Genomic DNA, 13,490 nt, shown 5'->3' on the forward strand with positions numbered 1-13,490 from the left:
CCAACGATGGGGCACAATTCCTCCCAATGAAACCAACAAAGGGGCACAATTTCTCCCACTGATACCAACGACGGGGCATAATTAATATCCCAATGACACCAACAATTACTCCCACTTAAACCACGGGGCATTATTTTTCCCACTGATTTCATGACCTTTTCCACTCCCAACAGCCACAGTCCGGCCCCCCTAAACTCTCTGAATGACAGTAAACTGGCCCTTTTATTAAGAAAGTTTGGAAACCCCTGCATTACAGTATAATAATGTAGACATGTTCCTTCATTCTACATGTATCTTAGCACTAATATTTTCCATAGATTGTAAATGAGAGGCCTATTATTGTTCATTATTCATGTCTACAGTAGGGGGTATAGCATCCTAAATGATATGATTATTTGTATTGAATTGTTAATGGAAGCTGAAGTAAGTAGAATACATTACTAATGTGTATACAAATTACATACTGTATGTGTGAAGACTGCAGTCAGGAGAAAGATCACTTTTAAATGTACATAAGTTGAGTAAGTAAAATTATTTTTTCCATTGTGAGATGCATTGATGTTCCTCACAGCAGTGTGTGTTTTAGGTAAAGCCTCCCCCCCCGTTTAAACTTTTAAAACTTAAGTATATGTATAGCCAAGCTGTCTGTGTCCTTTTGGGTAGCTTTCCCTTCAATTCCTGTCCAGGAGACACAGCAAGTGAGAAGCATTCTCCACAAAGCAAGGGGAATTTTCTTCTTAGGCAGTTGACACCAAAGCAGGTGTCCCTTTGTGAATATCCCCCACATCTCTTGTTCTGATGACCATTTCTGGATTTAAATTTTGGGTTTTCAGTAAGGATGCACAGAAATGAAAATTTCGGTACCAAAGCTGAGAAATTCAGAATGCACTTGGCCAAAACTGAAACTGACAGTGTAAAAAAATTAATAAATAAATAAAATACTATATATATATATATATATATATATATATATATATATTTTTTCTTATATATATATATTATGAATGATTGTATTATATTTAACTTTTTAATTAATATGATTTTAAATGAATGTGAATTTATTTCGGTCATTATCAGCCCCTTTTGAAGCGGTGTTAAAAATCCTTCTTGCTGCATTTTTGGTGCATATTTGGTCAGTTAAATAAACTGCACCAGAAACCTACCTCCCCACTGAAATGCATTGAAAACGCAGCAAGAATGCATCAAAAATGCACCCATGTTGCATTTTTGATGCAATTTGGAGTCACATGACCTATGAAAAACACACCATAAGCAAGGTAAAATGTTCCAATCCTAAATTTATAATCCTTTCCTGCTCTAGCTAAAACAGAAAAATACCTGTGTTTTCCTTTCCTCGCTCCTCTTCCTTCTTTATTTTTCTTTTCCTTTCCCTTCTTTTCTTTTCCCTTTTCATTTTTTTTTTTTTTTTTTTTTTGTTTTGATTCTTTCATTTTTTTTTCTTCTCTCTCTATCTCACTCCCCCCCTCTTTCTTTCACTCTCTCTTCCCTTTTTTTTCCTTTCTCGTGTTTTTCCTCTTTTTTCTCCTCCTTCTCTCTATTTTTTCTTCTCGCTTTCTCTTTTGCACTAGAACAATTTAAACTTGTGGTGTTTTCCTGTCCAGCTTTTACAATGTACTGGATGCTAGACAGGCCTATACTAAGCCCCAGCCTAGAGGACCAGTTTTTGAAGTAGGGTGGCTAATGCCTCGTTTCCACTGAGCGGATCGGTTCGTTTCGGTACGGTACGCTATTTTGGGTGTTTCCATTATGAAAGCGGCCCATACAACTGAGCCGTACCGCTCCATTCAGGGTCCTGCTTCAGATGTGGGGCCATAGAAAATGGAACAGTTCGGTTAGGGCGGAGCTACGATACATTCCACTGATTGGCTGACAGAAAACCCTCTGCTGTGCTATGCTGAGGCATTTTTTCTAAACCCTGTATGGCCCCTTGTGGTCCCACTTGCAGTGGAAACGCTCACCAGAATAGACCGGACCATTCTAGGCCATTCAAACTGTACCGACCCGAACCGATCCGCTCAGTGGAAATGAGGCATTAGTTTCTACATCTCAAGTCTTCCTTACTTGTCTGTCAGGTTTTCCTTTCCTTAGCATTTGCCCTGCCCTATCACTCCAGTAGGATACAAGACAGTAATTATGTATTGGGGTCAGCAACTTGTCAGGTCACAAATTCATCCTAAACTTTCTTTAGTTTTTAATCAGGCAAACCACATAAAAAGTATCCCACCTATGCAATGACCAGACTGTTCTTCTGTCTGCCACTGATACAACCCTTAGCTGAGACTCACATTTAGCTCCACCAGCTGCCATCTTCTTGGTCAATGAGAATGCTCATAGTCATCACTGGACAGGGTAATGGTAATAGGCCAACCATACTGGAAAGGTAAGAAAATGAAGGCCCTGGTAACAGAATGAAACATATACAGAATAGGCTTTTATGGATACAAAAGGTCATAGACAATATCTTGTGATATTTGTGGCAGAACTTTTAGTTTAAAATGGAGATGGGGAAAACGCATTTACAGCTTCAATGTGCCAACCAAATGACAAAAAAAAGTAGTTTCTTCTCTCGTGGCCATTTCCAGTTTTCTATATGGCTTTTTTTTTGTACATAAAAGATGGCAACCAACATCAGAGCCTTCCACTGACTCTCCTACAAGAAACACCACAGGAATGGGACTGACCCTTTATTGGGCAGCAATTTTTTTTCTTATTAAAAGCAGAGTGGATGGCTCCATTATGATTGGAATTTAGATTGATTTTCAGCACAGAATTGGAATTACCTTTATTAAACTCAATACTATGTGAATATAAATTGCTAGGGTGGCACAGTGGTGTAGTGGATAGCACTTTCACCTAGCAGTAAGAAGGGTCACTGGTTCGAATCCCAACCATGACACCACCTGCCTGGAGTTTGCATGTTCTCCCTGTGCCTGCGTGGGTTTCCTCCGGGTACTCCGGTTTCTTCCCACACTCCAAAGACATGCTGGTAGGTTAATTGGATCCTGTCTAAATTGTCCCTAGTTTGTAAGCTCCTTGAGGGTAGGGACTGATGTGAATGTACAATGTATATGTAAAATTGATGGGACTATATAAGTACCTGAAATAAATACCTTGTATATTATTTTAGTGCTCTACTGTCCATAGTATTTTTTTTTAAGTTTTTATCAGCAGTATGCCCACTTTAAAATGCCACCTATACCGTCTTCCCGCTTTCTCATTTTTTCCTAGTTGTCATCTGGTCTATCAAAAAACATGTAATGTAGAATAATTGACTTGATAAATGGTAGGATTGTGATTATTACCTGGTTCACAGGCTGGCAGTGTGCATGAATAAAATCGTTTGACCTTTTGTGTGACTGGTAATTGAAATGATAGCAGTAGGGCTGTTCTCTTATGTCTCAATATCTGTAATTAAGGACACGTGTGTTTAGAGGGAAGATGAATACAAAACAGGCCATTTTCTGATGCTTACAAATATCAAGGGTATGTTTGATGTAATGCCTAATGTGAATTTATAATTAAAATGAACCCACGTTTATTTTAACATTCAGCCTGCATAATAAACTTCAATAAATACCTGAAAATCTTACCTGTTCCTTGATGTGAATTCTGCACCGCATCGGCGCACAGTCATGTTACTTATGCTGAATAGGTTTGCAGTGCTTGCCAGGTTGTGGTTCTGCCCAGTCAGGCCTTTGAGAACCTCCAAATAGGACAGTAAGGCATGTGACTAGATGACTCCCTTTAATACATTTATTATAATCAGGAATAAAAATATATATATTTTCCTTTTTTTTTTAAAAATATATACTACTTGTAGGTCAAATAATAGCAGCTGATTCCTGGAGGCTGATTGACACCTGTTCTAAGAAATGAACATGAAAAGCAGGGAGATCAGTTTATGCAGTCTGATGAAAGGGTATTTAAGACCTGGATGGTGGTGTGATACCTTTAATGTCGAGTCTGAGGTCCCACACAATAAATTAAGGGGTAAACATCATACACACATTTTATGGAGCGCAAACCACTCTCATAACAAGAGCTTTTAGAACTACACAGGCAACCCCCTACTATGGGTTCTGATTGGAGACATATGAGACTCAACCCCATTGTTATGCAGACCCAAACCGGCCTTTACCCCTGGGTGTCTCAGGTCAAACCAAGAAGCCTCTCAGATCATCTCCGGCTCCTTCTCATGACCTATATCCAGGGAGAAATCTTACCCTCTTTCAGTGTGGCTGCACATATCCAACCTTTTCAAGGCACACCTAGTATCTGGTCTTCCATTCCCTCAATAGCACTCCACTTTCCACTGCACATATTCCTTACTAGCTTTGCTGGAAACAATGAAAACCCACTCACCTGCATGCATAAGAACTTTTACTTAAAGTGTTATTAAATCCACTACAGTAAAATCAGTCTGTATATGTAGTAAAGCATGCTTGTTATACTCACTGTGGAACCTAAGTGGTAATCCTCTGCATTGTGTAAAAAGGCTGTTTGATCCTGTCTTCTCTGATCTTCCCCAGTCTTGGGGGCACTTTCCCCAGTCTTGGGGGCACTTTGCACATGCTCAGTTTTGTGTGTATTGTTAGAGAGGTTTTTTTGGGGGAGGGTGCATGTGATCAGCAGAGGGCCAATTAGAACTCTCCAGACAGAGGGTCATGCAGCCTCATAGGACTGTCAGAGGAGAATGAAAACTCCTCCTACAAGCTTTACCAGTGCTCGGCCAGACTCTGATAAAAGTCACAAGACTGCTATATATTGCTGATGAGAAAAGGTATTTAGTAGTTTATATTTACTAAAATTAGAGATGGAACGAAATTTTGGCGACTGAAACAAATCGGGAGAAAATTATGTTTTTAGCATTTTGCCAATAAAATGGCGCTGAAAAGACATTTTACTGTGATTTTGGTGTGTTTTTCATAGGTTATGTGACTCAAAAACAGCATCAGAAATGTAACACAGGTGCATTATAGCTGCCTTTTTAATGCATTTCAATGGGAAGGTGCAGTTTTGATGCGGTGAGGACATACATGGAATTTAAAGGGATGCATTTTTCTTGCGTTTTCTTGCGCTAAAGGTGCCTAAAATGGCCGACAATAAATTCATATTCATTTAATCTCATGATGATAATCAAAAAGTTGAATATAATAAAAAATGTTAAAAAAAACAAAACACATTTTCGGTTTCGCTTTTGGCAAACAAATTTCCATTCGGTGCACTTCTAACTAAAATAATTGCATTTTCATGTTCTGTGTACTGTAGGAAACCAGATATTGTGAAGGCAGGGTCCTGGGTTTAGTAACACTTTACGAGATACTGTATATGTAAAACTGTATCTTATCCTGAGATCAGGCACTCAGTCCAGAGATAATACAAATTCCTCACTGTGGAAGTCCGTGGGGTAATTCATTCTCTGCCCTATGTTCCCCCACAGTTCGGTGCAGTTTGGTTCTGGGCTCGCATGGAAGGCCTAAGCCATCTTACCATCAGAAAAGTGATTTTGCTTCTTTGTTAGCCTACATTGAATGATCTGCGTGGCTCAGCAATAGGCATCCTTTCTTGTGATTTGTAATGTTTTCCACCAATCATGAAACAGAAAATATAGAAAGAAGCCACGCTAAACAGAAAATCTGGTACCATGCTATAGTAAGGAAGTAGGGTCAATTCTCTTAAATACCCTGTTACACCTCTTCACACATAGGTCTCTCTCCTTTACCCCTGTCCGCCTCCTAATAGAGATAAGACAGTCTAACATTTGTACACCAGGTGTATTTAAGCTTGTTAATGGAAAGCCTATTTTGCTTTGAAAATGGAGTATGCACCCTGTAGGAAATCTTTAACCCCGAACAAAAAGGATCATATTTTTACTTTAATTTTAGCATACAATCAGTTTAAACTTGTGTGCGCTTTTAGTTGTGGGTTCACTTTAATAGGAATATATGGCAGTATATTTATAGTCTGTAATCGTCTTTGCATTTAATCCTTTCTATAAAAATCTATAGTCTTGTTAAAAGTTCAATAATACAGTACTTCTCTCTGCATGTTTTGAAACGCTAAGTGTACAGGAATGTGATACAGTATTTTGGTTTTGGCGGATGCCGGTCGCTTGAATCACCTTCTGGCTTGTTATATTGGTCAAAGAATTTAGCACTATGCTCCCCATCGAAGTTCCCAGTTTTGGCCAATTTTTTGAGGCATTATACAGCCAAGGAAATAACTCCTGGGTGGAGCTGGGAACTCAAGTGTAGAGATCTTGCTTATGGAATTTTCCAACAGAGGCATTATTCAGCCACTTTATATTCATCTGAAGTTCAGATGTCAGTCTTGAATTAACTTATTTAACTTCTTTTATGTAAAACAAGGGTCACGACCTGTTCCTCTTTTAAGAAAAGCTACATAAAATGTATGGTTTTGTGGTTGTAAACCAAGATTGAAGAGTGCTTGATAGGAAGGTCAAAAATGGGGCAGACTTAATGGACCACCTAGTCTTTATTTCTGCTGTCATTCTTCTAAGAAAAAATGCTTCTAAGAAAAAATTAAATCTGTCTAAATTTGGCCATTGCCAGATTACTATGTGCCCAACATGGTAATTGCCAACACATTACCATGTGATTACACATACATCTATAGTTTTGCTAACACTTCCTTTTGAGCAGCAATATTAAATGTGGCCTTCCTGGCAAACAAGCAACCCATGTTGGCGGGCTACCTGGTGACCATGGAAGGTCTTATTGCAGTTATTTGGGACAGGAAGCAAACAAAAATCTCGCTGATGGGACACAGGTGGCAAAAAATAATTTGGCAGGTTTTTAACTATTTCCTACTTTATCGAAAACTAAAAAAAACAAGTTTTGGCTGTACATACACTTTAAGGAACTCTCAGTTTCACTTTTAGAAGAATCTGTCTCGATAGAAATAGAAGTTGTCACTATAACTATGTTTTAAAGTTACATAGTTAGTCTGGTTGAAAAAAGACACAACTCCATCCAGTTCAACCAATAAAAGGAAAGAAAAAAAAATTACAACCCTATATACACAATCCTATACCCGCAGTTGATCCAGAGGAAGGCAAGAGGTCCAAGGTTGACCTACACTTGGTGAATTAATGACCAGGAAGTAGACAGGCTGTGAGATCCAAACTCACTAGGTAGTGAAAATACATTGGGATAACAAGCCTGGAATTTGCACCATTAAAATAAGTCAAGAGTGGTAGTACCCATATTCTTATCTTAACAGGTTCCCTTTCTATGGTAAAAGCTGAAGATTACGATAACTTGGATGCTGATTTCATTTCTTACTAGCGAATTTTAAATATGGGAAGTTCTTTTTTATTCCCGTGTTTGTGTAGCCCTCTCAGCATTCAAACCCAGAAATAAAGAATATATAATCTAAGACTGTAACGTACTGGTGGGATAATAGACCTCTGACCAAATTGGGTGTGTGCGACTGTTAAAGGGATGCTTGATTGTTAGATCCATGGGACAGAGAATGCTTTTTGTAAACTCTGTAATGCTGTAAATCATACCTCCTATTGATAAAAGTATGGAAAATAAAAATAACTGCTTTCCCTTACTTACACCTATAATGCATAGATAGTATAGCATGTTTAGCTGTATGTCTTGTAATGTACTCTTCTTTTGAGGACCATCTGGATAACAAGAGTTGATAACTTTATTTTGTTCTCATTTGGCCTGCAGGCTCTTGCAGTGTTAATGAACACATCTCTGGGGCTCGTAGTTGGTGGACGCTTGATGCTCGTTCGCCCCTGCTGTTCCCACACGCTGTGAATTGCCCATGTCTATAAGAAGGAAGGATGGCTCATGGTATTCCCTCGCAGGGCAAAGTGACAGTGACGGTGGACGAATACAGTTCCAACCCCACCCAGGCATTTACGCATTACAACATTAACCAAAGCAGATTCCAGCCCCCTCACGTTCACATGTAAGTAAGCCTGTTTATTTGTATGTGATGATTCATATACCATATATTCTGTATATCTTTAATGAACAAAGCAAAGGGTGTCATGCATTGTGTAAGTCAATGTAAAGTCAAGTCATAGCAACCAGAAATCATTTTTGTTGTTCTGTCTTCTTTAAACTAATAAAATACGAAATCTGATTGGTTTCTGTTGGTTCATTTTTTTGGTTTTATGTTGCTAAAAATGTCCTTTTGTTTTAAAACATAATGAACCACTGGTAATATTTATTCTATGCTACTAGAGAGTCTAGGAAAAAATATAAAACATCTATTATTCCATTTTTGTTAAATACAGCGAAGGTATTCATTTCGAAATATTGGAAATCAAAGAAAATACCAACTATGTCAGAATGGTTTAGAGAGGTAAATAGAACCAGATTAATGGAAGAGTTGATACATCTACCAAATTATTCCTATTCAATCTTCTATGGTATTTGGAGGAGTTGGTTTGAGTTCAAACAGTCTTTGGTGTATACAAGACATGTAGGTAATGAAAATATATTGGGGGAGGGACAGAGGGAACGGGGAAGGAATCTCCATACTATGTAAAGGTGACAGAGGTTGGGAAATAGAACATGGCCTCTCTGGGTACACATTTGTCGCCCCCCCCCCCTCATTTTTTTTTCTCTCTCTTCATCATTATTTACTTTATGGTATGGGGATAATGGGTGGGAGTAACACAGGACATATACTCACGGTAATTTGGGATAGTGGTATTTCACTAGATTAAAATGCTCATAATGGGCCTGAATAGGTAACAAGGGAGGGAGAGATAAAGGGGAAGGGGGAGGGAGTTTGTTGTGGGAAGGACAGGGAAGAATTGTGAAGGAAGATGAGTATTGAGCATTTTCCCTTCATTTTTCCTTCCAATATCACATATGTTTTTTATATTGTTTTGGGTTTTTGGTCATGTTGGGGGAGACAGAGGGGGGGGAATAAGAATGTGAGAGAGAAGGAATAGGTAGGGAGGCCTGGTAATCCTTAGATCTATCCAGGATAAAGATCACCCAGACTTTTTGTATTCAGATATGAGGAATAATAAAAATCAATATCATGGTTGATATGATAAGGATACAAGATATGCACCTTTGTATGTAGTCTTATGTATGAGATTTAAATTTTTTTTTATTTATGAATGTTGTCTTGATTTTCATTATGATGTATTGTATTTGTAAACCTTTTTTTTTTAATGAATAAAAAGAAACAAACATAAAACATAATGGTTTTTGCTATGGTAGACTGTTCCTGGTTGTTGCCGTAAATAAGGATTTAGAGATATTTTGGTAGCATCATGTTTTTAGGTTTATGTTGTTCCATATACTTTCCTTTAGGTGACATTGCCGGCAGGTCAACCTGTAGAAGAGTTAGTTGACTTTCAACACCTTAAGATGACTATAAACCTTACAATTAGAATGTTAGTTTTACCAAAACTTTATAATGTGAAGCAGTGGCATCGCTAGGGGGTGGCTTTTGGGGCTATAGCCCCGAATCTGGGGCCCATAGCCCCGAGTCTCAGCAGGGGTCCCCAAGGGGAGAAGAGGCTCTCTGGGGACTCTGATGTAAGTTGGAGGCTCTCTGGGGACCCTGATGTAAGGGGGGGCTCTCTGGGGACCCTGATGTAAGGGGGGTTCTCTGGGGACCCTGATGTAAGGGGGGGCTCTCTGGGGATATACAGACACACGTATATTACTGTATATACATGTGTATGCCCGCCCAAGCATATGACTTTCCTTACTACGTTGCTATGGGCTCTACCCCCAGATCTTTTGTAGACCTAGCAACGCCCCTGATGTGAAGGCACACTTAAACAGCTTCTTTGCAGACAAGCACTCGGTCCACATACTTGTTGGTAGATATAAATGCTATTGCTTAACAAGATTGTAATGTGTGTGGTCAGCTTTAAAACATATTTTTTGATGCAAAACTCTTAACTTGGCCATGTACAATTTCAGCTAGTTCCTGATGAACCAGCTGAAGTTGGCTCAATGGGTGTCCCTGTTGGCTGCCTTTTGCGTGACATCCCTTAATTGAAAAATTGAAGAAGCTGGGTGGAAAGTCATCACCCGGACAGCACCAGCATCCAATCAGATGCAGGCACCTCCATCATTGCTTCTTACTCCATCAGGAAGGTGGTCTCTTGTGGATTCCTGAAGCCAGCCCCCTGATGATACAGATAATACTTGTGAGTATCTCAGTAGGCTTCGGGAAAGGGGGAACATCATTCTCAGTGAGAAAGACAGAAGTGCGGGGCTGGGCCCCACAAAAAAAGGTGTTTTAGGAAAATAAAATTGTGAAACAGGAAGGGAGTGGATTAGGAAAAGTTATTAAAAAGGAGTGAAAATCCCTATCAGTACCTTTAATAATATACCCTAAATTGTACTTTCTGTGCCTCTGTGGTAGCTGGTTGTTTTATACTCTTCAATAGGATCTCTGATGTTATTCCCCGCACAGCATTGAAGAATTGGCAAAAATAGGAGTAGAAATGGGAGCAGAGAGTTACACTAATATCTCCACCCTAGGGTGCACTTTGGCTAGTTGGATTGGAAATCAAGGCATACCTGTTTTGGTATAGGGTTGTGCTAGGAGGGGGCATCTGGGGTGGGTTTGTGCTGGGAGGGTGATTTGGGTGGGGGGGGGGTTGTGCTAGGGGGGGGGATTTGAGGGTGTTATTCTAGGAGGTGGGATTGGGGGGGGGTTGACCTAGGAGAGTGATTTTGGTGGTGGGTTGTGCCAGGGGGGCGATCGGGGTGGGGGTTGTGCTGGGAGGGGGGGAATGTGGGGAGGGGGACCTACAGACCACTGAACTCTTCCTCCCAGAGTACATTTTAGGCATTGTTAAAAATCATGCTAGCGCCCTTTTGCGTGTTTCACAAGTATAGAGCAGCTCATTAAAAAAATACAGTGTGCGGGAACGCGCGAAAAAAAAAAAAGAAAAAGTGCGCTCGGATGCACCTCCTGGTGTGATGGAGCCCTCAGACTGGTGTGCCCTGGGATTGTGTGCTATTCTAAAGGGTGCCTGGACTGAAAAAAGGTTGAAAAACACTGATGTAGAGCGTGTTTTTTTTTTTTTTCTCTTTTTTTTTTTAGCCTTTACTTCATTCCTTTGTGCTGTATACTGTAATTACAGTAGTAAGTCGTTATGTCTGTTGTACTTTCTATTACTCCAGGTTTTTTTTTTTTTTTCTGCCTCATGCTGCGTTTCTTTTTGAAGCTGTTGCAGGTTAATTCCAGTCATTATCCAGCATTTGTAGCACTATGTCCCTGGTGACAGTTCTTTCTAAATACCTTTTGGAAAAACAAAAAATATCACAAAACCTTTTAGCAAGTGCTAAACAGCAAAAGCTAATAGTCGGGTGTGATAGTTGAAGCTATTGATCATTGCTTTTTCAACCTTGTTATTTATAAAATAATGTTGGTTTTTGCTCCTAACATTAATGGTGTATTGTGTGCAAAGACCGGAGCTAACAATCAGGCTTAAAACTGAAGTTTAGGTATGGCAATTTTTACATAGTTACATTGGACCAGCTTGGACCAATATAAGTACTGTATGTATATGCCATACCAGTGGGATCCCCATAGAAGCTGGAAATCTCTGTAGTGGGCACCACTACTACAGTCATTGCTGCTAGCTTCCAAGTCCCGTGCCGAGCAGCTGCCCTGCTGTTTAGTGAACACAGAAGGTCGCTTGGCATTGGCATTTTCTCTTTGAATGCCAAGTGTTCTCTGACCAAATAAGATAGAGATCATGAAGTCACCGCTCTGCCTCTCTACCTTGTCCAATCAGAGAGTGCTTTACATTAATTGAGAAAATACAAAGTGTTCCCTAAATGGCACCCGTGCCAAGCGGGCGACTCCCTGTGTCCAGAACGCAGCAGGGACCCGGAAACAAATGGAAATCACTAAAGTAGTGGTGCTATGTTTTTTTCATCTTCTACTGAGATCCCACGGGTATGGCCACAATACCCACAATGACAGATTTGTCCATCTGTGCTGTTTAGACCCCTTTTACAGTGGGATGCTTTGCAGGCGCTACAGCGCTAAAAATAGCGTCTTCAAAGCGCCCTGAAAGAGCCGCTCCTGTCTCTCCAATGTGAAAGCCCCGAGGTCTTTCACACTGGAGCGGTGCGCTGACAGGACGCTAAAAAAAGTCCTGCTAGCAGCATCTTTGGAGCGGTGTGTATACCGCTCCTCCACTACTCCTGCCCATTGAAATCAATGGGCAGCGCGGCTATACCGCCAGCAAAGTGCTGCTGCGGCAGCACTTTGCGGGTGGTTTTAACCCTTTCACGGCTGGTTTTAACCCTTTCTCGGCCGCTAGCGGGGGTAAAAGCACCACACTAGCGGTCGACTAGCGCCGCGAAATTGACAGTAAAGCGTCGACGCACCCACCACCCCAGTGTGAAAGGGGCCTTAGTGTAGATGATAAAATCTGTCATCCTGTGGGCTGAATGAAAGAAATCAATGGGTGTATATGACAAGATTTAGTATCACCCCTTCCTCACTAAGGCTCCATTCACACTAGCGCGTTTTTTGATGCATTTTGCATTTTGCAGAAATGCATGGGAATTTTTTAATATGGGTTCCTATGGAACATGTTCACATCAATGCCTTTTTGTACCTCTGCACTTTTGGAAAGGGTCAGGGACTTTATTCGTTTTGCATGTAATAGAATTCAATGGACCAGCATCAAAAACGCAAGTGCACCGTTTTTGCATCGTTTTTGCAGCGTTTTTGCAGCGTTTTTGATGTGTTTTTGGCGTTTTTTTTTTTGTTTTTTAAAATTTTTTTTTAGACTGTATACAGTCTAAAAAAAACTGTAAAAAAAACAAAAACAAAAAAAAAACGCAAAACGCGGCAAAAATGCTGTAAAAACGCTACAAAAACGCTGCTCAAAAACGTGGCAAGCATCACAAAAAAAACTCCAAAAACGCTCAAAAGCAACATGCATAGATATGAATCGAGCCTTAGGCTCCATTCACACTAGCGCGTTTTTTGATGCATTTTGCATTTTGCAGAAATGCATGGGAATTTTTTAACATGGGTTCCTATGGAACATGTTCACATCAATGCCTTTTTGTACCTCTGCATTTTTGGAAAGGGTCAGGGACTTTTTTTTATGCAAAATGCAGCGTTTTGCATGTAATAGAATTCAATGGACTAGCATCAAAAACGCAAGTGCACCATTTTTGCAGCGTTTTTACAGCGTTTTTGATGCGTTTTTGGCGTTTTTTTTTTTTTATTTTTTAGACTGTATACAGTCTAAAAATAAACTGTAAAAAATAAAAATAAAAACGAAAAACGCTGCAAAAACGCTGTAAAAACGCTACAAAAATGCTGCTCAAAAACGTGGCAAGCATCACAAAAAAAACTCCAAAAACGCTCAAAAGCAACATGCATAAATGTGAATCGAGCCTGTATTCCAGAGTATAGGCGTTTGCAAGAGGCTGATGGCAAATATAAATTAATGTCTTTACCTCTGTTGCATC

General features: G+C 39.9%; 1 protein-coding gene across 3 annotated transcripts in view; it reads left to right on the forward strand.

Moving 5' to 3' along the window:
• Positions 1–13,490, forward strand: part of MPPED2 (metallophosphoesterase domain containing 2) — a 313,479-nt gene that overhangs the window by 39,303 nt on the left and 260,686 nt on the right. For all 3 annotated transcript variants that reach the window (XM_073604524.1, XM_073604523.1, XM_073604525.1), the window contains exon 2: positions 7,725–7,968. In XM_073604524.1, the coding sequence (XP_073460625.1) occupies positions 7,841–7,968 (128 nt within the window). In that variant the 5' untranslated portion in view covers positions 7,725–7,840. The remainder of the gene's footprint in view (positions 1–7,724; positions 7,969–13,490) is intronic.

The sequence above is a fragment of the Aquarana catesbeiana genome, linkage group LG11 (assembly GCF_042186555.1).
Source record: "Aquarana catesbeiana isolate 2022-GZ linkage group LG11, ASM4218655v1, whole genome shotgun sequence".
Lineage (NCBI taxonomy): Eukaryota > Metazoa > Chordata > Amphibia > Anura > Ranidae > Aquarana > Aquarana catesbeiana.